This window comes from Halictus rubicundus, chromosome 11 (genome assembly GCF_050948215.1).
Source record: "Halictus rubicundus isolate RS-2024b chromosome 11, iyHalRubi1_principal, whole genome shotgun sequence".
Classification (NCBI taxonomy): Eukaryota; Metazoa; Arthropoda; class Insecta; order Hymenoptera; family Halictidae; genus Halictus; species Halictus rubicundus.
In genome coordinates, this window is record NC_135159.1 from 11,182,418 (window position 1) to 11,205,197 (window position 22,780).

At 39.9% G+C, this 22,780-nt stretch overlaps 4 protein-coding genes across 11 annotated transcripts in view; 1 reads left to right on the forward strand and 3 right to left on the reverse strand.

Annotated features, from left to right (window-relative positions):
- The window catches only part of LOC143358595 (uncharacterized), a 101,434-nt gene extending 98,387 nt beyond the window's left edge, over window positions 1–3,047 (reverse strand). Inside the window, exon 1 of one of the 3 annotated variants that reach the window (XM_076795852.1) lies at window positions 282–3,047. The gene's annotated coding sequence lies outside the window, so the exon portion shown is untranslated. The remainder of the gene's footprint in view (window positions 1–281) is intronic. The other 2 variants (XM_076795851.1, XM_076795857.1) reach the window with 2 other exon arrangements.
- Window positions 123–16,765, reverse strand: Ack-like (activated Cdc42 kinase-like). Of its 5 annotated transcripts, XR_013082977.1 has the most exons (9): window positions 16,016–16,758; window positions 13,455–13,547; window positions 11,796–13,382; window positions 11,461–11,700; window positions 11,210–11,346; window positions 10,439–10,669; window positions 5,295–5,896; window positions 4,030–5,056; window positions 123–3,887 (listed from the first exon to the last, which is right to left on the reverse strand). XR_013082977.1 is itself a non-coding variant. In XM_076795861.1 (8 exons), the coding sequence occupies exons 1-8, from the start codon at window positions 16,017–16,019 to the stop codon at window positions 4,129–4,131; spliced, it is 3,807 nt and encodes a 1,268-aa protein (XP_076651976.1). In that variant the 5' UTR covers window positions 16,020–16,759; the 3' UTR covers window positions 123–4,128. The 5 variants fall into 5 exon arrangements, 4 of the variants coding, with proteins under 4 accessions (XP_076651976.1, XP_076651975.1, XP_076651974.1 ...); XM_076795861.1 differs by having other exon boundaries at window positions 123–5,056; window positions 11,225–11,346; window positions 16,016–16,759; XM_076795860.1 differs by having other exon boundaries at window positions 123–5,056.
- A 687-nt stretch (window positions 16,766–17,452) lies between these two features.
- Window positions 17,453–20,954, forward strand: Nd-42 (NADH dehydrogenase (ubiquinone) subunit ND-42). Its single transcript, XM_076797242.1, has 5 exons — window positions 17,453–17,583; window positions 17,660–17,732; window positions 18,319–18,966; window positions 19,044–19,436; window positions 19,511–20,954. The coding sequence occupies exons 2-5, from the start codon at window positions 17,664–17,666 to the stop codon at window positions 19,652–19,654; spliced, it is 1,254 nt and encodes a 417-aa protein (XP_076653357.1). The 5' UTR covers window positions 17,453–17,583; window positions 17,660–17,663; the 3' UTR covers window positions 19,655–20,954.
- Window positions 20,641–22,770, reverse strand: Ykt6 (YKT6 v-SNARE homolog). Of its 2 annotated transcripts, XM_076797243.1 has the most exons (5): window positions 22,674–22,770; window positions 22,298–22,643; window positions 21,834–22,128; window positions 21,412–21,683; window positions 20,641–21,345 (listed from the first exon to the last, which is right to left on the reverse strand). In XM_076797243.1, exons 3-5 carry the CDS (start codon window positions 22,021–22,023, stop codon window positions 21,205–21,207), a joined length of 603 nt encoding a protein of 200 aa, XP_076653358.1. In that variant the 5' UTR covers window positions 22,024–22,128; window positions 22,298–22,643; window positions 22,674–22,770; the 3' UTR covers window positions 20,641–21,204. The 2 variants fall into 2 exon arrangements, with proteins under 2 accessions (XP_076653358.1, XP_076653359.1); XM_076797244.1 differs by lacking the exons at window positions 22,298–22,643; window positions 22,674–22,770 and having other exon boundaries at window positions 21,834–22,277.
- Window positions 22,771–22,780: the final 10 nt, after the last annotated feature.

Consider the following 22,780-nt stretch of genomic DNA (forward strand, 5'->3'; position numbering starts at 1 on the left):
GTTTCTATCAATCAGGTACGAAGAAAAAAAAGACAAATGTTGCTTCTACTATCAGGTTCTAAGAAGAAAAATCCTAAGAGAAAGGCGGGGGCCTAACATGAATGATCGAACTCACGGTAGGCTTGTTGATTTATGAATGGTGTATATATTATCGTAAATACAGTCGATATAAAACATCTTCGTGTTTTCCGCGCATGATGATCATGTAGAGATGTATAAACGTGTTGCCTTATCAGTAGTAAAATCGCGTATAAAAAAAACGGGTTATAGGATGAACTTACACCTACTCCGTCGAGAGTAGTCATGTTCCACCTGTTGTAGATTCAAGCTTAATTTCGATTATTATTCCCGAGGTGACGATCCTTGAAAGGAAACGCGCTCGTTGACACGTCATCGGACGCGATGATCTCGCGCAAAACGATCGTACGCACTCATGTAAGATTCACCGAAAGCTCAGCTTCGTCAGGAGATTCCCTGTAAGGATATCCCATTAATTTTCCCCATTTCCCGAGAATTAAGTAAGTACTTTATCGTAAACTTATTGAGGTGTACACTCTTACACAGACTCGCTTACAACGAGATGATTCTAGTTAAGTTTCATAGTGGTTCCTGCACAAAAATAGTTGATCTCTTTATACTGAACACTACAGTGTATCTAAACCTTCCTTCCATCACGTATACGCTTTAATATATAGTACTATTTGAACTGGAATCTATCCGAACAACTTAGCGTAAGCTCAAGACATACCTGGTTACTTAAAAGCTCTAGTCATTTACATAATTTAGGCACTTAATAGTACTACACTGCTCTGAGCAACTAAATAACCTGTTACACAAGTTCAACAACTCCAGTCTTAGTTTGAAGAATTATTCCTGATTGGAAAACATTTTGGTACGAAGAACCATTGAATTGTTTCGAAGCGAATACGTGACAAGAAAGAAGGTGGATTCAGCATAAGAAAATACGTAACATGCATATTTTTATTCAGGAACCGAAAACCTTATTGTTCAATGTTATTACAAAAAAGGGCTAAGTAACGATACTTAGGCGTTTCTCGTAAGCTCCTATTTGGCTTCGTTGAAGAATGCGAAAGTACAGAAAGGATCTCGCAAGTCTTAGCGAATGAACATTATGTTTCTTTCGCTTCATTCTTTTGTTTTCTTTTTTTTTTCCCTTTCACTTTTTTAATAAAACGTTTACAAACATACTAGTGAGCAAATTTACTCATCGAATCCGCTTCAACTGGGGCGCTCGTTCAAAGGAAGTATCTCGTAGAAAATGTCTCTGGTAAAAAAGGGGGTACATGGAAAAATATTTCTTAATCAAGTCTAACAGCTCCACCCCAGTCGGAGCCCAGTTCGATTCCGGATATGTTTTTCGACGTTTGATGAACATTTTCTCGTACTCGATCCAGTATTCTAAAACTCAGGCAATCCAAAGGTATGTTTAGAAACGTACCACAAGTATTAGAAAAATTGTTTACCTTCGGATTGCGTGAATTCTATCATGCATTGATAATCGACGATGCAAAAAAAAAAACAAAAAAGGTTTCTTCTATCTGTGACATCTACTGGAAGATTAGAATAGAAGTAGAAAATTAATAACAATTTAAACCTCCCCGGCCAAGGTCACCGTAATTCAGTTCGATCGCGACTAACATCAGTACATTACTTTCTTTCACGCATATTGGTCGAATCCTTTCAGTCATTATACCTCTTACAACTTAACAGATAATAACGCAAAAGCCCCTTTCCGAGCAGACCTGGATTTAAATAAAATTAGTTAACATTCGTTTGGTCAAAAGCGATTTTTCAGTCATTTATCCGACTAAATAAATCCGTCTTTGTAGTTGTTTCAGAACGTACAAGATTTATACTATACAAAGTCTATGATACATTAACCGATGCCAATGTTTTCATTATTGTCTTGTTTCAGCTAATTAATTTGGGTAAATGAATAATTCTTCAAGAATTTACTCCTTATTGCTGTAGAATGAAATTATTTTATCTAAGTGTTATTTTAGAAGCACATTTTAAATGCGCATAGGTTTTAGGTCTGCTGCGAAGGGCTGGTATAAAAATCAATCTTACTGAACACAGAGATTTTATACGCAATATTTGGTGCTTACTGTACCCTACTATTGGGTAAAATATAGACGTTCCACGCTACCAAAAATTGTTTACCTCCAAAAACGAAATACGTAACAAGCTGATATCTCTACCTCTTGTATTTGTGCTAGTCCTCAGCAATGATTACGCATACACGACACGTCTAAATCTACCACTTATCTATCGGATTAACTCACGGTTAATAGAGAGGAGTCTCTAGTTGCAAACAAAAATTGTGTGTGTGTGTGTTTGTGTGTGAGTGTATGTGTGTTACATAGAATCAATACAATGTGAAACACTATGCTGTAGTGCGTAATGATACCCAAACAATAATACAGTGAGAATATTATCTTTGGAACCGAAATCTGCTTCTGTCAGCAAAACGTATTAGCGTTTTCATTCTCTCTTCACTTTCAATAATTGGCGGAGGTCTGAACGCGCAGTATGATTTAGGAATTAGTCGACACACTTTGACGATTCACTACAAAAATGATTGTCTCCTTACAAAATACATGATTTCGTAAAAGTAATCATGAGCGGCGATAAAACGAAACGTAAAATATAGAGAGTCTCTGATCACTGTATCACACGATACAAGGATTATTCGCTGCTTAGTCGTAGGCATTGTAATACTTTTCTCTTAACGCTTCGCCTAACTCAAGATGCAGAATATATATATATATATATTCCCTATTCCACGATCATCCGATTAGCAGTATATGTATTGTGCAAATTATTAACCGACCCTAAAACAATCAGATATCTTCGTAATCACACAATTTCTATGGAATATTACTAGTCACAGATATAGACGTTGCAAGAGTATCTTTATTATAATTTGCAAATAATAATAACCTTAAATTATTAAATCAAATCATTTATAAGTCGAAAAGAATCCATAATAATAGCTAGATCCCACTATCGAGTCATTCATTTTTGAAATCAATCTAGAATGAACTTTCTGTTGGTCTCTTCAATAGAAAAATCAATTCAACAGAAAATTTTTGCAACTTTTCTGTTTTGACTAACAATATTCCACAAATTTTCCAAGATATGAAAAAGAAAGGGCTATTCAGTTTGCAAACACGCAAAAGAAGAAAAAAAAATAATTTAATTCCTTCGCTAATGTTTAAATTGAACTTATAAAACAAGCTATTGATCTACACAGGTTGGTCTACAGGGAGCAGAACACATGATCTCCCTCGATGTTAACAACAGTCAATCAATCATTGGCACTTTTCGAATAAGTGTGATCGAGTCATAAAAGACTGTGAAAAGTTCTAATATTCTATAGTTGCTTATTGTATAATTGAGTCAATATTATGGACGAAACGACTGTAGGAACTTCTTAAAATGCTTTAGGGTTTTTAAACGTCAACGTTCTAGGATGGTAGGTTTGTATTGATCCTTTCTGAGTATTCAAGTTACCATTTCCTAACCTAAAAAACGTACACGATAGTTTATACATGCTAAGAGTATCACCTAACGACCCTCTGAACGAAGTTCCAAAAACATAACCCTTTGCACTCGTAAGGCCAGCTGCACTGCCCACGCTGTAGTCAACTACCAATGCATAGTTTAATTCTTTGAGAGTGCAAGAGGGTGACATTCGTTTCGCCCACAATACATTTTGACCGATCCACAGGTGTTCTGTCCCTGTACCAGCCCGCAGCCTATATCGTTGGTAGGAGAAGCTCAATCGCGCTAAATTGGAGTGCCTATCTCATCATTAGGCAGTAGAAATAATACGTCCGAATACTATCCTCGTTCTAGTAATCCTAAAATAATAAATAAACGTCGCTTCAATTGATCTAGCTTTCTACACACGGGACAAACGAGAACGGTACAAAACAAAAAATAGAAGAAAAAGTAGAAGAAGAAAAAGAAAAGGATAAGACATCCTGAAAAAATACTATTTACCCCCCGAGAACAAGTCGAGTCCAGGCGACTACCATCCTCTGTGAACCGACACGCTCCTAGATGGACTCCCAAACTGATGCCAGGTTGTTACCGAACACACTAGACTGCTGCAGTGTCATCCGTGTTGCGTAACAATGCAGCTGCTTTGACGACGTCGCCACCACACTGGTTCAGCATCACCTTGCAATCTTCCAGGCCGACGAAGTTGTTCTCCTTCTTCAGCAAGCCTTGAAGCCGTTCCAGCTTTATGGCCGCCAGGACGTCCCAGTCGGTGACGTTCAGTGCTGCGATGCAGGACTCCGGCGTGGACTGTTCGTGCAAGACCTTCATCATGATCCTGACTTCGTCCGACTGCTCCCCATTTCGAGGTCCACGCGTCCTCCTCGCGTTAGGCCCGTCGCAGGCGAACTCCAACAGGTCCTCGCAGCTGACATGGTCCGACTGACGAGACAGATCACTGGTGCGGCCCGGTACCTTCTCGCTGGACAGCCTGTTGTACGCTTTGGTCGAAGAATGAAAACTGTCGGTTGGCTCAACCGTGGAAGACTCTTTAGGCTGCATGCCCTCGGACTGCTGTTTACCCTTCTGCGAGGTATTCTCTGAGTACTCTCCGTAATCGAAGTGCATCATATAGTTGGCGGGCCTCTGGACCAAGATGGTCCTACTGGTCTGGAGCTTGCTCGAGGCAACCGAGTCCTCGGACTTGTTCGACCCTGTCGGAGTGGAGTTTCTGCTAGTCTCGCCAGTCTCGTTTTCTTGGACACACTTCGAGGTCGAGCTTCGCATAGAAGACTTCGACTCCACGCTGATCTTCCTTTGTAGACGCTCCGTCGACGAGTTTGTCGACTGCACGTCGCTCTCCTGCATGTTCTGACGGTATTCCGGGGTGTCGCAGTCTATCAGATTGTCGGAGAACTCGAGCAGATCCTCTGAGATCACGCTGAAGCGATGGAGTCTGTTCTCGTCGACCGGCAGGGAGTCCAACGCTGCCAGCTCGGAGTCTATGCGTTGCTCGAACTCTTCGGGACTGTAAGTCAAAGTGAAAGCACATCAGACACATAGTCATTGTGCCATTAAGCTAGCTTGTTGATCATTATTTGATTTTAATTTAATCTGTTCAAACTTTATATTGATCCTCAAACTTTCTTTTTATTAGAATATTCCTTTAAAGTAATTGAAATACAAAAGAAGGGTTTTTATCCCAATTGGTGTGCCTTTAAAAATGCTTTTAACATATTAGTATGCCCCTCAATTAATGTGCTCACCTGTTAGCTGAAGTCTCAGATGAGTATCCCTCCTGCAGCGAGGTGCTGACTACCGAAGAGCTTGCGCTCTGCAGACTCCCATCGACTTGGTCTTCGATGGGTGGTGTGGTCACTGCCATTTTAGCCAGGGTTCTGGTGACTCCGCCACCAGGGATGATCAGTGGATGCTTGCGCTGGTGTCTGGGCAGACTGGACTTCGGTTGCAGAGTCTTTGATCTGTCTCTGGGCGGCAACGGTATCGGATTCTCGTCCACGTTGTTCTGGTTCTGGTTGTTCTCTATTTCCAGGGCGGAATGGTGTCTTTCCAGATGACGTGTTTGTGGCAATGGTGGTGGAGCGTGTGGCAGAGGCGGTGCTCTGATCTTGGGCAAGGTCTTCGAACCGCTGTGATACGCATCGAAGTGGAAGGTGTCTCTGGACAGGTCCTCCTGGTGGGAGCCAGTGTGGGACAGGGTGGCGTGCTTGTTTCCACGGATTCTCGGCCTGACTATTGGCACGCCGGAACGCAGCATCCGCAACGGATTCGTATCCGGTGCGGTGTCTATGCTCGGCGATTCCACTAGACTGTTGTACACTTCCTTGGCCTCGTCCGACAACGTAGCCTAAACAAGTCGTGGGAGGGGATAGATTCGGGAAAGAAGAGAACAGAAATTAAAAAAAGAAAATAATAAACTAGGAAAGAGAGAGAGAGAGAGAGACAGACAGACTATGGCATGAAAAAGAAACGTCCGTGTGTACATGGGTCTTTTAGCTCCTCTCTAACAAGAACACCAGATACAAGTGGAGGCAACGTTTGGTCACACACTCTCTCAAGTACTGAAGTGCAGAGGTGTACGAGGGGATGATGTGAATCGTGTTGGGTTGGAGACGATATAGGCTACTCCAAAATGAGGTGGATGCAGAAGAGGATGGAGCGTATCGAGCACATCATGGGGTAGAAAGTCTGTATTACGCTTGGAAATGAAAGAGGTATTCACCATGTAGGTCCGGTTACACACTCCAAGGGTTCCCATTCCAATGCCCCCCTCCCCCCCAAGTACAAATAGTATAAACGTGTAAATGCATCCAAACATATTAACCGCTAGATGTTATTTAATAATTAATGTAACATGCAAGCATGCTAAGCGTATGTGGGGTGAACTGTCTCTGCACAGTTCCTTGGTTTAAGTACACTGAGTATTGTCCAGAGTTGGGTATTGTTTCATATTATTGTTATAATTCATGACTCCCAAACGACTCTTTCAGAATTCTGTCATTCATCGTCCCAGCCATACATCACTGTTGAGCAATATTCGTACGAGTTACCATTCATGATTCTAAGAAACATTATAACTGTTTCAATATTAACACTAAAAACTACTTTCTATGGCGTAAAAAAATCTGGTTATTTAGTTTTATCAAGGACACTATACGGTATAAATGAAAAGCTCTTTGCGAATGGAGTGTTCAAACAAAATCGAATGTCTACGAAGAAGCTAAACAGAATTTCTTGTCAAATATATTCGTCCACCTTCGTTACAAATATTAAATATTGCCCAACTCTGGTGCCATCCAATACAGGGTGTTCACGCTATTACTTTCCAGCGTTTTTCTCGCAAATAATAAATTCTCGAAAAAGAATTGGAGGAAAACGTAATACTGTTTTTTGCAAACAGTGTAATGGCATATGTTTATGCTTTTGAATTTGTCTCGACACGCGCTTTCATACGACATACAAAAATATACAACATTCCATTAAAAAAAAGAATAGAAAGGTCACCTTCATTTCTAAGAAAGGAAATAGCGCAGACACAAAAAGTGACATATGCCATTACGCTACTTGCAAGAAACACTATCACTTTTTCCTCTGTCACTTTTCTTTTCCAATATTTATTATGTTCAAGCCAAACGCTGCCCAGTGATAGCGCGAACACCCTGTATATTCCTGTCAAGGACTTGACAACGACACGTTACAGTTCCAGATCTCAGGTTCGACCAAAAATGTTACAAAACTCGGGACGATTCGAACTCTATGGAGCAGGGGAGGGTGGGAAAGTCAGTATGTCATTTGTGAACTCTGGATACTCTGAACTGGTATCGGAATCCAGGTCGGAGTTGCTGGTGAACGTTAAACTAGAACTTGGAGCGCTTTCCGGCCAAGAAAGCAGATTATTTCCGGAGGAGAAAGGCGGCGAGAGTGAGTTCAAGAAACTGGTCGACGGCGGAGGAGATTTCCCGCAAAGTTCGATCGACGAAAATCCCCTGGCCGTTTCCGGATGCAGAAAGTGACCTTTGTTCTTGAAATTCAACCGTAGATTGTGTGGAAGCTTCTTGTGGCGTCGTTTGTAACGCAAACGACTTCTTATGTCCGTTTCCGAATGCGATATCGAGTCTGAGTCTTCGCTGGAGTCGTTCGTAGGATGAAACGACCTCCTTATGTTTTTAAGAGGTGGCTTTCTGTTCTCGGAGAGAGATGACGTTCTCTGCCTGTATATATTGACCGGCGTTGACAGTTTCTCCAATAAAACGTCGGTCTTGGGTACCTCTTTCCTCGAGTTGTCGTTCTGATACAGTTTCGGTGGCTCCAAAATTTGCTGATGTATAGTAGGACTCGACGGAGGGTTTACTTTTTGCGTCACGTTCATCTTCGAGTTGCTCTGGGACTGGCACTGCAGTGGAATGTTCAAATCTAAATGTTTAGGCTTCTGGATAGGTATGTTCAAGCTCCTAAGAGGTGTCTGAGTCTGTCCGGAGAGGTCCAAGTTCCTGATATTGGTGACCAACGACTTGGAAGGGGTGGTTTCTATGTTCCTAGTATTCTGAGCGATGTTCTTACCCAGCTGAATCATGTTCTGCGTTAATTTACCTAGTCCCAGGTTCAGTCCTTGACCCTTCTTAGAGTCCAGATAATTTTTCACGCTCTCCAGGCCGGACACTTCACGCTGGTACTTCTCCGCCAGCAGTTTGCTACTCAGCTCCACCTGATTGTTCGCCTCCGCGTCGCTTTTTCTCCTGAGTCTTTGGAAATTCACTCTCAAACTCTCCGAGCTACTGTAAAGAGGGGATTCTTTTTTCTCCGATTCCGCGATGAACAGCGGATTGTTCGAAATAACGAAAGGGAAGCCGTCGTGGCCGTTCTGGTTCTGCTCGATCTTGCGAAAACTCTGTATATTGATCCTCACAGCCTCCATGTTTCCTCTAGGACTATCCGATCCCCCTCCGCTCTTCAAATTCGTCTTTATGCTGTCTGTCGAGCCGTAGATAACGCTTTTGGTGTCCTGATTTGTGCTCCGAGGGACATAGGGTACTTTACCACCTCTCACTTTAGGAATCTCGATTTTCTTCGGGAACTCTGGTATGTTCATTTTCGACGAGTCGCTGAACGAGCTGGAAATCTTCGGTCTCGTTCCGATGTCCAGATTACCTACCTTGGGCGACTCGAATTTGACTGGTTTAGAGCGCGAGAAGTCGATGAAGTTCGATGGCGTGTCTTTCACCAAATCGAAGCTGGTCGTTTCGTCGTACTTCGAGTCAAAATTCGTCACGTTGTCTTTCACCGGCTGATCGCAGTTGCTGAATTTACTCTGCATCTGTTGTACAGGCTTGTTCGATGCTACGCCTTGTTCTTGGATGTTCGAGTAGCAAGCAGACCTACCCGGTTGTTCCAAATTGTTGATCTTGTCGTACTTGTCCAACCTCTCATCGCCAAAGTATGGCACTTTCTCGCTGGTACAGCTCAGACTGCCATCGTCCTCGAAGTACTTCGGTTGCTCGAAGTAGCGTTCCACGTAGCTGGTGGACACTCTCTTCGTGTCACGGGGGAAATCAAAGTTGGAGTTCTCCACGGCCGAGGCTACCTTCCCGTTTTGTGGGAAAACGTTCAGTTTCCCCTCCGTGTCGGTGGCGTTCTCGCATAAATTGCTTCTCTTGTTACCGTTCTCGAGAAACTCGGTCGACTTCACCAGATTCTGCTTGAGAGCAGCGTTGTCGAGAATGTGCGCGTCAAGCTCTATGTCCATGTACGACGTCCAAGCACTGGGTTTCGTGAGAAGCTCGCGAGACTTAGCGAAGCAAAACTCAGCGGACGCTTTGTCCCACAAGGGCAGTTTTAGGGTGGATGGTGCGCCAAGCGACTCTATGCTGGAGACGGTGGACGACAATGATTGCAAACTTGAGCACAACCACTTGATTGTTCCACATTGACGAACCGTTGACATGCAGTTTTGTTCAAGGGGATCGAGAAAGTAACGAAAAGTCGTGATCAGATATCATGCACAATGTAGGAATGTCACGCATTTCAAAATAACAAAGCCACCACGTGAATAAAACATGGTTTGTTTTTTTTTTCAAGGTTCCAGTCAATGATCACACGTTAATCGTATACGATGAAGAAAAACAAAGAAATATTCTCAACATGGCGATGCAACGATCAACAAAACATGAAGGTAACGAAAATCGAAGAATCGAGAAACAAACAAAACGTAAACAGACAGGACAGGATTAGAGGAAAGTCAAGATTAGTCTTATTCGTAAATTAATAAGCATTGTATCAACTTAAGGTACGAACAAATGGCTTAGATCGGATTATTAAGAACAGACACAAGACTGCGATATACCTACTCTTCAGTGTGGCAGCAGGAATTAACTCTGTTCCATAACAGTTTCGATGAAATCGATTTTGAACGTATCAAATTCAAATGTATTTGTACAGTGAATCGAATAGACTTCATTATCCTCGAATACTTTCTAATATTCTCGCCTTTATGTATTAGTTTTATGAAAGTTAATTGAATTCGGACCACTCCGTACCAAATCGACTACTTTCTGCCACCGGTGTCGAACATTTTGTTCAAAATGAAATGCAATGTAGTAGAGCTAAAAATTAGGATAGGTTAAAAGTAGAGGAAAATAAGAACTGTTGTCGGACTCGAACGTTAATATCATGTAGTTACGTTTAATTACACGTGTATGAAGAACACGGATACTTCGTTAAATTTCATTTCGAGCAAACTGCCCAACATCGACAGCAAAAGAACGATCGCTTCGGTGGCGGAATGACCGATCAAGTATATTGTAGTGCAATGTTAGATTGTGTTTTGTTAGTTTGCGTATATTTTAGTGTTCTAAAAAACGTTTAGTGATTAAACAAAAACTGTTTAATGTACCTGTATGTCAGGTATACTGGCTGCTTCTTCTGAAAAGTGTCGTCTGTCTGGTTTGGGACTGTGTTGATGTGGCAACTTAAAAGAGAACTTTCTGCGTCTTGAAGGACTGGCAGGTGTTCGGGGAGACTCCGGTGGATGTTCAAGATCTGTCATGGAACGTGCTGTCAATTCCTGTGCCATAGCAATGGCTGAGTAGAGAGTTTTCTGATCGGCGGCTGAGATAGGCTTCACCTAAATATAAGAGAAACGTTTACCATCTCTGGCTAGTGGACGATAGAAACAAAAATTTCTGCTTTTAGCGAGTTCATCGCCTGCGTATTCATTTTATTGTACAGAAAATGTACTGCGTCTATCTTTCGTGACAATTCTTTGCTAATTCTGTTCTTGAACGCTAACAATTTCGGGTTCTATGCTTTCTCATGCACATGATACATACATATGCACACGGAGCGAAGCGTTTGAAAGGGATCACCTAAATATCTTGCTTGAACAACCTTGAATGACCTTCCCTATTAGAATATAAATAAAAAACGTATCATTCCATTAAAAAAAAAAATCAGGATTAACCTCTACGTCTCGTAAATAACAAGCAAGATATTCAAATGATCTGTTTTATATGCTCCACCCTGTGTATATGTATGTATGAATATATATATATATATATAATACGTAGAAACAAATGATACATAGCAGCAAATAATGAATAAAAAATGAATTACAACCGATAACACATAAAAGCATAATTATAAATAAGAAAAAAAATTACTGTACATTTATTGGACTCACGGTGGCTTGTTTCTTCTTGTTGCATTGCTTCGCTTGAATCTCTCTCAGTTCATTCCTCGCATTACTCGATTCATGTTCGGTAGATAGAGGATGAACTGGAGGTGGTGGTGGTGGAGAGGAACCTACAAACAAGTACGGGTGTATAGAAATAGTTTCTTCAAATAGAAACTGCAAATGGAACACCCTATACATCGCAAGAATTAATACAATGTTTACCCCAGATCCACTAAATTTACCTAATGATCTGAACATTTGATCCATTTCAGCCAGCAAACTGGGGCCAAAATCGAAATTCAATGTTTTGTCAAACCGAAGGGGACTGTCTTGATTCTCCTCGTCGCTGATCTCATGGTATTCGTGGTCTGCCCCCAAAACGTCTGTGCTGTTAGTCATATTCGTAGAAATAGACTGCTTACTAGAATTAGGTATTGACCCCAAATGACACATCTCCGAGCTCGTGTCCGACCATAAACTCTCTACCAAAGAACACACGATGTTATTATTAGGTTGTTCCATACGAAATGTCCGATTTTCGGAAAATAGTCTTTTGACAAGTAGATAAAACGCATACCATGCTTGTTTTGAATATCCTGCTGCATGTTCCTGTTATCCCTCATTAACTGTCTGTTGTCCTCTGCGTTTCTCGCGTCTTGATTAACAATTTGACTAGAATTATCCGTGATGTCTTCTTGGGGTTTGTACGGGGATACCACCTGCCTAGGTAAATGAGGATTTTTACCACCAAGGAAGCCGATATCGCCAAAATAAGCTCCGTCAAGTCCAACATGACCGGTGTGCTTCAAATCGCCTTGCGGAGAAGATATCATGTCTGTTCGAATCTTTCTTCGTTGAGACGAAAACGCGTTTTTGCCATCGCCACGAGTAAACTCTCCAGGTTTGTTACTCGGCAAATTAGACCCGAGGTAAGCTATTGTATGAGCAGGGTTGAAGAAACCAGTTTTCCCATTATTCAGAACGCCCTTCCACAACGTGTTGCTGCTTCCTTTATCTAACACGGTGATAACATCGCCTTGTCTGTAAACGAGCTGACCCGTCTCCGTACTGTCCTGAACTGCCTGAACTTGTTCTGGCTTCAGATCAGGCAACAGATTAATTAATTCTGAGAACTTAGGACGCTTTGTTGGTTCGTGCTGCCAGCACTGTTGCATCAGTGAAAAATATTCTTTCGGACAACACTCTGGCTGCTCAAGTCTTTGAAAGTTTGGTTCGTCTATTGCTTCCAGGATTTGATGGCCCGTCAACGCTGCCCATGGTTGAAAACCGTAGCTGAACATTTCCCACAAAGTCACCCCATAGGCCCACACGTCGCTCGCCGAAGTGAATTTTAAATAAGATATGCATTCTGGAGCACACCATGCTATCGGTAGTTTCAAATTTACATTGAAGTTCGTTTGGTAATAGTCTTTCCCAACTCCCAGAGCACGGGACAATCCGAAATCAGATATCTTTACTTTATTCTTGGAAAAGACCAAGATGTTCCTAGCAGCAAGATCACGATGTATCAATCGTTTAGCTTCCAGATATTGCATACCATCCGCAATCTGCACTGCGAAGTCGCAGAGAGACAGAACCGGAAAACTGGGACGTAAGCTCGGTTCCTTCAAACATTCCAGCAACGATCTCAAAGGAGCCAGTTCAGTCACGAGCATCAACGAATTTGTATCCAAAACTACACCATACAATCTCACAATATGTTCGTGATCGATCGCGTGCATTATGGCTGCTTCTTTTAAAAATTCTATAGGATTATTCTGCATTCTCTCTCGCGACAAACATTTAATTGCTACTTGTATCCTTTCTCCGTCATTCGTCCAAACACCTTGCTGCACGACTCCGAACTCTCCTGTTCCCAGTTCTTTATTTACAATAATCGCGTCGGCTGGTATCATGTGCTTGTTAGGAACACGAATCGGCGGTCTGTCCTGCCTCTCCTCCGGCAACATGGTCAGAGCGCCCGAAGTTTGTTCCTCGCGTTTCGGCAGGAGCATCTTCTTGAATTTGGAGAGGTAATTTTGGGGGAAGTGTTTCTGAAAGTATTTCTTTAAACGACGCATCTCTGGTTTACTCATTCCAATGGCGTTCAAGTCTTCCTCCGTTACATATTTTATTTGAGCGGTTGTTTGTACTTTCAAGTCCCCTGCGAAGATAGAGAGGAACGACGTTAACAACTGTTCCAGGAGGGAACGGAGAAAATAAAAGAATGCGTTACCTCGAATTCCAGGATAATACTGTTGCAGCTCTGCTTCCATAAGGAACTCGTACAAGCCAGGTCCAGTGTTGCGGGACATTCCTCCTTGTGTGTCTTGGAACACGAACGATTACAGATAAATACCATCGAGCACGGGACACGAGATTATCATAATGCATCACTGTCCGCGAACGATCTTAGTCGCACATGACAGCGAAAACGTCAAAGGGTTTCGTTACATAAATGTTATATAAATTATTCGCCGGCCGTATTATATTATCGGGACATCCGCGCGCGGAGCGTTATCAAGCGGGCAGCGGGCGTCGGAAGGAAACGCGGAAGGAAAAACACTTCCTGCATCGGTTCACGGCGTAAAAAGCGTCGGCGAGGAATTTCCCACTGATACACTGATAAACGCACTCGTTCGAATAACACAACCGGACGACGAGTTTCGCTTTACTCCGTGAAACTCCGCGCGGCAACAGTTTCTCGGCCGTCGGGAATAAAAAGATTCTCGGTTTCTACGGTCGTTATTGGGAGCCGATAATATGCCTGCGACACACGATCGAATGCTCATTATCTGTCAAGGATCGCGCGAGCATCGGCCCGCGGGGACGAGTTTTTGTACGACGAAGAAAACTTGACGCTTCTATATGTGGAAGGAAAGCACGAAACGCACGACCCAAGGGAAAATAGAAAATAATAGAGGCGAGAGCGGGAGTGGGGACACGAAATTCCTGGCACGCGACGCTGCCCGCTGGCCCCGGTGTTTGTACCGTGTGCACCGGGTCCATGGCTCCCGGTGAAATGCTGTTTAATAGTAATTAGGTTACTAAGAGAAATGTCCCGATTAATGTACCAATTATTGCCACTTCATCCTTTATACAAATATGCATGAAATCATCATGAAATCTTTTACGTCACGATCGGACGTTAAAAGCATTGAATTCGATTCGTATGAATGTTCAAAGTATCATTCTACGGTTTTTCTGATGTGTCGTAATACATAATCGAGTAATTGATAAACGTTTTCACGCGTGCCAGCTACAAAGCCGTGTTAAAATTGTTTCTTGTTATCGAACTGAAGAACGCTCCAAATTGAGATATTAAGTACTTCTTGTATTAATGTAAAGGAAAATGATTGTAAATTTACTGTTTAAACGATTGCATTGAATTTTTTTGTTTTTTTTTATTAAATTCATAATAATTATGGGTGTCAATAATCGGTGCGCAGAAGAGTTCCTATTATTGTCACAAGATGTCATGTGAATATTCCGTCTTGCGTGTGTATTGTCAGTCTGCATCATAACCTCAATAAAGATGGCTACATATGTACTAAGGAATACAAACGGCATAAAAATTATTCGCAACAGCAATTAGAAAAGGTTTTGGCAACTTTTGTTTTTGCTTTTAAAAGTTGTTTGTAATAAAGACTGTTGATCATTTTGTTTCGTGTTTATTATTTTATAAACATTCTTTTCCGACGAAATCATTCGTTGGAATATTAGACTTGTTCCGATCAATGATCCGGTTCGAAATAGGTCACTATTGGAATTAAAGGTCAAAAATTGGTACATTTGCAACCTACAATATATTTATTATTAATAATTGTATTCTGTTCATACTGGAAAAGAACCATCAATATGATTAGCTATTCATTAATAGAGCTACTCATTAGTAGCTGCAATAAAGACTTTTCATTTCCACCATTTTAGCGAGAGAATTGTGAACTCGTATAGCAAGAATCTATGTAGAATGATAATACAAAGTACACTCATTGAAATAAGTGTACTTTTATAAATTAATCATAACGTCATGACATCACGTTGATAGTAATTCTTATCAAAATCGTAAGGGCGTTAAAGCAATAATCAGAAAAGTCAGACTATATTGATTGAATGTACTCTTGTGTACTCTATGACTAAATAGACTCTTTTTCTTTGCTTTTTTTCTTATTCATTGGTATACTGCAGAATTATCTCTTGTGTCAGAAACTTTGAATTTTAAAGAAGCAAATAAACTTGGTATCATTTATAATTTATGCATATATTCGGCTACGAGCAAAATTCCGTGAAAACAGGACACCGGGTGTTGATGTTGATTGAATTCGTAGCTCGCGAAACGAGATGCAAGATGATTTCGCTAGCACGACTATCAACCCACCCCGTATATACCGTTCTTATTCGTCATCGATCATTCGGTGAAAATTTCGGCCGTGTCTGGCATCATCGTTGGTCATTGAACGAAAGAAAAAGAGAGGGTCGCGTGAATCCGTACCAAGACACGCCCCGCGAGCTTCAAACACATTACTCACATCTGTACAGCAGATTTTAGCAAATACAGATCATCTTACATTATTCCCGTACGAGTCCTAGCCAAACGGATCATTACAATCTTCGTTAAAAATTTCTACGATAAACAAAAAATTCAATCGTCGTACACCTACCATCGAAGTGGTATGTGTGTAACGATAAGATTGAAAGAGAATTTTCGTTTTTCCCGCAGGTTGTGTGTTCTGTAAATGCATAAAATCGACGGGGTCTATTTATAAGCGTTTTTCAGGCTCGCTAGTTGCCGCTCACCCATTCTACGATGACGCAGCACGGTAGAACAGGAGATCCTCTCCTGGTCATGTGGCGCGAGCGTCTGTCACTTTAAACAGCCGATCGTAACGGCGATTGTTAATATCACGGGACACCTCAATTCCCACCGAGCTTGTTTTCCTCTCTGCCACACGAGTCTCGGCCGGAGTCTACTCGGGTTAGCATCTTTCTGGATCCTCGAAACGCTTCCACCACCTCGAGAGAACGATTTTCGTTACGGACGAGCGAGCTGCGTGCGCGTTTAAACGAACGGCTTGATACTCAGCGATTTAGCGTAGGAAAGTTAAGATTTGTCGAGCTCATCGCCAGTCATCGCACCGAGATCTCATCGCGAATCGTTCGATTTGTTTGCGAGCTATTTCGTAGACTGGCCATGCTTCGGAAACAGTTCGCTAGAGGGCGACGATTTTTCGAATTTTCTTTGATAAGGGGCTCTTGATCGGTCACTTCGCTACAGGACGTGAGAAAGAAAACACTGACATTAAAAAGTATTGTTCACCGTACTGTGACAACGAGACTCGCCAACTGAAATGAGACTTCTCCCTCAAGAAGTGGGAATTTGTGGTAGGAGGGGGATAATGATGTGGCGACACCTATGGAGAAATCCTTGAACCCGTTGGGTAATTAGTTTCATGGGTCTATTGCAAGATGGCGCAGCGATGCCCGTCATAAGCGCATCAATTTTGGAAGATAGTAAAGTCAGAGAGGAAATGAGAGTTCTCACGCTCGGGCTTTTAGTGTCCCCACTTTTCTGCATCATCTTTTTAGCCTCGAACAGAACCTACATCATCTTTTTAGCCTGGAACAGAACCTCCATCAATTTTTTAGCCTGGACCAGAACCTGCATCATGTTTTTAGCCTGTATTAGAACCTGCATCATCTCTTAGGCTGGATCGGAGCCTACATACTATGTAGTACATAGAAGAGCCTCTTTTAACATAGAAGTAGTATCCACTCTGCAATTATTTGGAATCCGCTGCTAATGAAGCAGGTAAGATGATGCAGGTACTGGTCCAGGCTAAAAGGCCGATGCAGGTTCTGGTCCAGGCTGAAAATTAGACTAGGGGGCAGCACTGTACCAGGAACACTAAAATCCCGGGCGTGAAAACTCTCATTTCTTCTCTGGTAAAGTTTTCTGTCGACAATTGTTTCGACAAACATTCTATTGAGTACAGCGCACCTTTTTATAGCATATGAGACGAACTATTGTCATGCTACGCTTTTTAATGTTAATTAACGACATATACAGAGCTCATAGGACTCTGATTATTATGACTTTGAATTTTGAACCACCATTACAATTGCTAAAAGACTCTCTGACGTGCATAGACAATTTTGTGAATTTTTGAGTTACACTGACAGTGTAAAACATTTTTAATTTTTAATACTTAGAAGTTGAGATAGGTCAGTACCAGAATCCGCCGCATGTTGTACGAAATACTGTCAATGTATACGTATGTATACAAGATCGCTGTGACGTCAGCATAGGACGAAAGCATAGGATAGGTCTGGCTACCTTTCTGGAGGTATTTTGCCATAAGTTCATAGTAAGTACTGTGCGTGTACTGTTGTGTTTTATTAATCGTATTTAAATATATTTTATCTTGACAACATTTCTTCCAGTATAATGGCGTCAATTTTTGGTGTCGGTATCTCAAGATTGAATCCTGTGGCATGTTTAAATCGATTATGTAAGGTTAGTATACTTAACAGTACAGCTGAGTTAACAGTGCCAATATAATTAAGGTACATACCACGAACTATAATAAATGCATGTAAACGATTATTACATGTGCAATAATATGTGTATAATAATCATTTTAGAAAAATCTTTCATTTTTTAATTTTGACAATTGTCATTTTAAGTTTTGACAATGTAATTGCTAAATTCTCATTGTATGGAACGTACAATTTAATTCTATAATCCTAAAACTATCATGTTGTGTCAACTTTTACAAGTTTTTTGTACATTTATGTTTTTACGATCGAAGCAATCAACTATATGACTTTGTTACTATTGTAAATTATATAACTTACTTAACAGCACACGAATGACACTGGCCCACGTCGTCATGTTCGTTCCTACCAAAAGGAGGAGAAAGGAAAAAAGAGGAGTATCGATGCTATGCTGTTGGGGATGGGTGAACACATTTACATTTAAACTACATATAATAATGTAAATGTGTTGACATCGATCTGGTGTCCTTCGTGTGTGGTTTTGTTAAGCGAGCGACAGCCTTAAATGATGAAAAGGAATTTCGTCTTGATTATTTGACTTGTAGGTATCAAAAAATCACAATGTAGTGCAAGTGGCACTGATGACAAAGGTTGCTGACCGGAAAAGTACGCAATATATAAAACCTCCTCCGTATCCGTATTGGGAGAAGGAATGGACAGGCATCGACATATACACTGATCCAATGCCATATAGATTCGATGACAATACCAGATTACTGGTTGTAGACGGTCCGCCTGCTATGGGGAAGACTAAAGTCTGTGAAAAAATAGCAGCTGAATTCGGACTGCTATATATGCCACCACCATCACATGATCAACTGTATGTCGACAGATATGGATACGATTTGAGAACAGCAGATCCAGAGTTGCCACGAATAGCAAAGACTTTTGATTTACCAAGATTTTTGGAAAATCCCAAAGATCAGAGAACAGGGATATTCCAAGAACATTTTTTGTTAATGAGAATGGATCAATACATGAACGCTGTACTCCACATGCTATCGACTGGTCAAGGTGTGGTCCTCAATAGATGCGCATATTCAGACCTTGTCTTTACCGAGGCCATGGTCAAGGCTGGGTATTTATCTTCTATGGTGTACAACCACTATATGACAATGAGAAATGTTGGATTACACTCTTTGCCAAGACCACATGCAATAATATATTTAGATGCACCTGTAAAGGTTGTTCAGGTAAAATCAATTTGTTACTTTATAGCGGAGTGTAATACTTTCATTTACGATTATCGTTTTGTATTGTCTCACTTCAGGATAAAATTAAACAACGAGGTAGACCAGAAGAAGTTAAATCGAAATTATTCAGTACGCAATTCTTGACCGATTTAGAACAAGCGTACAAAGAGAAATATTTAAAGTATATGTCTACTCATACGCACATATTAGCTTATGATTGGTCTAAGGAAGCTGATCTTAATGGCATAACGGAAGATATAGATAAGCTGAATCTTGACGATTACACAACCGATATGCTACAAGACTGGGTATTCAATTCCAGAGAAGATGCTGCTTATCTCAGACAGTACCTTGACCAGGATCGATTTGAACTGTACACAGTCATGTTGACGGAATGTGATGCTTTAGTTACCGAAGACCTGTATTTAGACGATGAAGAGTCCTACATAGAGGAGGACGTAATGCGCAGGGTGAGCACAGTAATGTTAAACTACCATCAGATGACACCAAAGCTATGGATGTGTAATTGTGTTTTTTTTTTTAGCGTTTCCCTAGTCGACGATTCGCAACCGGTTTCAATCCCGAAATGGGAGATAAAGTTTTCACCAAAGAAAATGAGAGGTTATTAACCTTCTGCCGGCAAACTGTCGGGGATTATGTAAATTCAGATTTTGTTAAAACGAAGTAGAGTATCTTTCGGATAAAAGAACATAATCATTTCTATGTTTAGTGTTATAATATAATAAAAGAAGTACGTTCAACAAACAGTATGGATTACTTGATTTATGGAAATATTAGCTATAAAGCAGATTATGATACAAAAATGTTTAAATAATGAATCGTAAGAGACACTCGAAACATGTCAATTTTTGCAGATATTTTTCAATTTATTTAGAAACTATTTCTTTCGATTGATTTTGCACCTATCAGCACTTAGAGAACTCTGAAACTATTTGAAATTAATTAGTAATTCATCTATACTATTTATTCCCTAAGATGAATCCATATTCTATTTATTTTTCGAATGTGAGGAAAAAGTAATGATTCAAAATTTCATAGCTCGTTTCTGGAAGAGTATATTATATTTTCTAAACTGTAAATAATTCGTGGAGTAAATTATTGATCTATAGAACATGATATTTACTTAATAGTGTTATTATTAATCCATTATCATGTCACAAAAAACATGCCTTAAAAATATACATTGTTTACGAAATTATATTCGCTCATATACACAAAAGTCACAAGTAATTTAAATATATATGTAAGTATAACATTACATGTCGAGGTACAGATTTTTGAAAACTAGAATTCTAAATATCCACAAAGACTGAAATTGTTATTTGCACGTTTCTTTTTGGTAACAGTACAATTTGTATAATATGTATGTATGTATAAATGCTTTGCTTTATATATATGTATATATATAAAGAAATTACCAATAATAATTTACACACGTACAAGACATTTTCATTCAGTATCACTCTGCAGGTATACAAAATGTATATTTGAGACGATGTAATCAACCTTTTCTATTGATATTACAACAATAAAGTTTCTGTAAAAATAGTACATTCTGATCGTAAAACATTGTTTAAAAAAAAACATCTTTACCAAATCAAGTGCTTGTCTTAATTTGCTATAAAATAATATGTGCCAACTAAAGGAGCAAACAACTATAAAAATCAAAGGACACTACATATTTCCAGTTATATTGTGATGTAAATTAAGAAGTTGGACAAACACATCTCACATTAGTGTATAAACAAATCTGAACATTGTACTTACAACATCTACTTCTTTTCAGCGAGGTGTTTTCAATTAATTCTATTTGTACCACACTTTCGGAAGTCCTATTAGGATTTAACTAAATAAAATCGGAATGTATATCTGTGTTTGTGAATCATTTGCCTTATCGTTCAACTTTCGGACGATACATTCCTGCAGGGAAACAGTACAAATCAAGATAGTCTGCAAGTATAACAGTTGTCGTTTCTTCAAAATCAGTTAAGTGAAGCCGGCAGTGGTTTAACATTTAAGTGCCACCATACATTCTATATGTAAACAATCTGTACATTTAATATTCAACTTTGCACATGACAGAACCAGAAACATCTTTCAATTATTCCTTTTAATGAAACATGTATAATACTAAATATTTGCACTTTGCGCTGTCATTAGAAAATGACAATGTATGTTTGCTGAAGCACAGTCAGCATGATTCGTCGATAAAAGCTTTCAAGGGGCTAAACTGCAACAAGAATTAGTTTTTCGTGCAGTCTTATAGAACGCTTTCGACTGTGCACTAAGTCCCTCCGATTTTGAAACAAGATCATCCAATTTCTCTCCTCTTTGAAGGACAGCCTCTAATGTATTTTGCTGTAAATTGTATAAGAAATAATTATGAAAAGAACTATTCACACTGTTATTTTCTGTGTCACTCACCAAAATAATTTTTGTTTCATCCAAGTCATTTTGCATTTTAGTAAGAGCATCCGCTTCGTTTGGATTTTGGTACTTCGCTAGGTACAAGTTAAGTTGTGGGAAATCGGTAGTCGCTTCGGTAAGAGTTTCCCATGTCGAACTTGGATATTTTGTAGCAAATTCGTCCATGAATTTTGTAATCAACGTGTGAGCTACTCTCTTGGGATACTCATGATCCGATATAAGAACTGCAGATAAATTGTCCGCTCTCACATATACATGACACATGTAGTCTGCAAACAAGTTCACTTTATTACTTGAAATCATTATATACAGTGAACGAAGAAAATTTTCATCTTACAGAGGTTTTCAAATTATGTACCTAGGTTCCACTGTACATGTAATTATTATGAATACAAACATTATATCTTTGTGGATCTTACCTCCTTCTTTTACACTTTGTCTGGAACTGATCTGAGTCCTCTCGACAATGGTTTTACTTACAAAACCCATAAATTCTTTAACGCTTCCCCTTTGGAAGAATGAGAATGACTCAACATCGTAGGCAGCCTTTAAGGTTGTCGCCGACGTAGGCTTTTTATGTAAAACAGATAATGCGTACAACTTTACCATTTTTCGACTATACAATAAGCATAATATTTTTAATAGGTTGGGCACTTGTTAACTGGTGTGGAGAACCAGTTGGTAAGATAGCTTTATATCCAGGTACAAGAGACACTAGCAACAAAAGAATAATGATTTAAAACACTTGATTATCACTTATCACTTATCACTCGACGAATTGATTCATTGAATTTTGTAAATTGCTAATAATCGACTTGCCAAATGTGTCATAACAAAGTAGAAAAAATGTCGTTTAAATCGACGGATATCTTGTCAAACTTACCACCGTATATATATATATATATGTAGTATAAACTTTCCTCTCGTTTCAATCTTTGAAATACACGACACTCGTCTTAAATGTACATATGTTCGATCAGAAACGTGTTTACCACCAGTAATGATTTAACAACTATTCCTAGTTTCATTCGTGACTACACCTACATTACTTCAATTTTAACAGACAAGGAGGCCGCCATTGTGCGAACAACGGTTCTCAATTCGATAGTATTTTTTGGAACTAGTGGAATACACATTTGAAACTTCGAAACTTTAATTGAAAAGATAAAGTGATATAAAGTACGTATCTGAAATGGAAAGTTTTATTATTGAAGCCAATACTTTTTAATCTATCGTGTCCTCACCAAATATAAGATAACAAATTACATACTGGACCGTGATATAATTATAAATGAAACTCTATGTAAGAAACATGACTAATCTCAACTTTTTAATTAAGATTAAACTTTTAACGAACAGATCGACT

What these genes read in the sequence shown, in the direction of transcription:
- Nd-42 (XM_076797242.1), top strand. Translation starts at nt 17,664, where the DNA reads ATGGCGTCAATTTTTGGTGTCGGTATCTCAAGATTGAATCCTGTGGCA. An exon ending in GTTTAAATCGATTATGTAAG is followed by an intron (nt 17,733 to 18,318) that starts GTTAGTATACTT and finishes TTTGACTTGTAG; the next exon opens with GTATCAAAAAATCACAATGT. An exon ending in AGGAGGACGTAATGCGCAGG is followed by an intron (nt 19,437 to 19,510) that starts GTGAGCACAGTA and finishes TTTTTTTTTTAG; the next exon opens with CGTTTCCCTAGTCGACGATT.
- Ack-like (XM_076795858.1), bottom strand. An exon ending in GTATTATCCTGGAATTCGAG is followed by an intron (nt 13,383 to 13,454) that starts GTAACGCATTCT and finishes CTATCTTCGCAG; the next exon opens with GGGACTTGAAAGTACAAACA. An exon ending in TCAAATGTTCAGATCATTAG is followed by an intron (nt 11,347 to 11,460) that starts GTAAATTTAGTG and finishes ACTTGTTTGTAG; the next exon opens with GTTCCTCTCCACCACCACCA.
- Ykt6 (XM_076797243.1), bottom strand. Translation starts at nt 22,023, where the DNA reads ATGGTAAAGTTGTACGCATTATCTGTTTTACATAAAAAGCCTACGTCG. An exon ending in ACAAAGTGTAAAAGAAGGAG is followed by an intron (nt 21,684 to 21,833) that starts GTAAGATCCACA and finishes ACTTGTTTGCAG; the next exon opens with ACTACATGTGTCATGTATAT. An exon ending in ATGAAACAAAAATTATTTTG is followed by an intron (nt 21,346 to 21,411) that starts GTGAGTGACACA and finishes TACAATTTACAG; the next exon opens with CAAAATACATTAGAGGCTGT.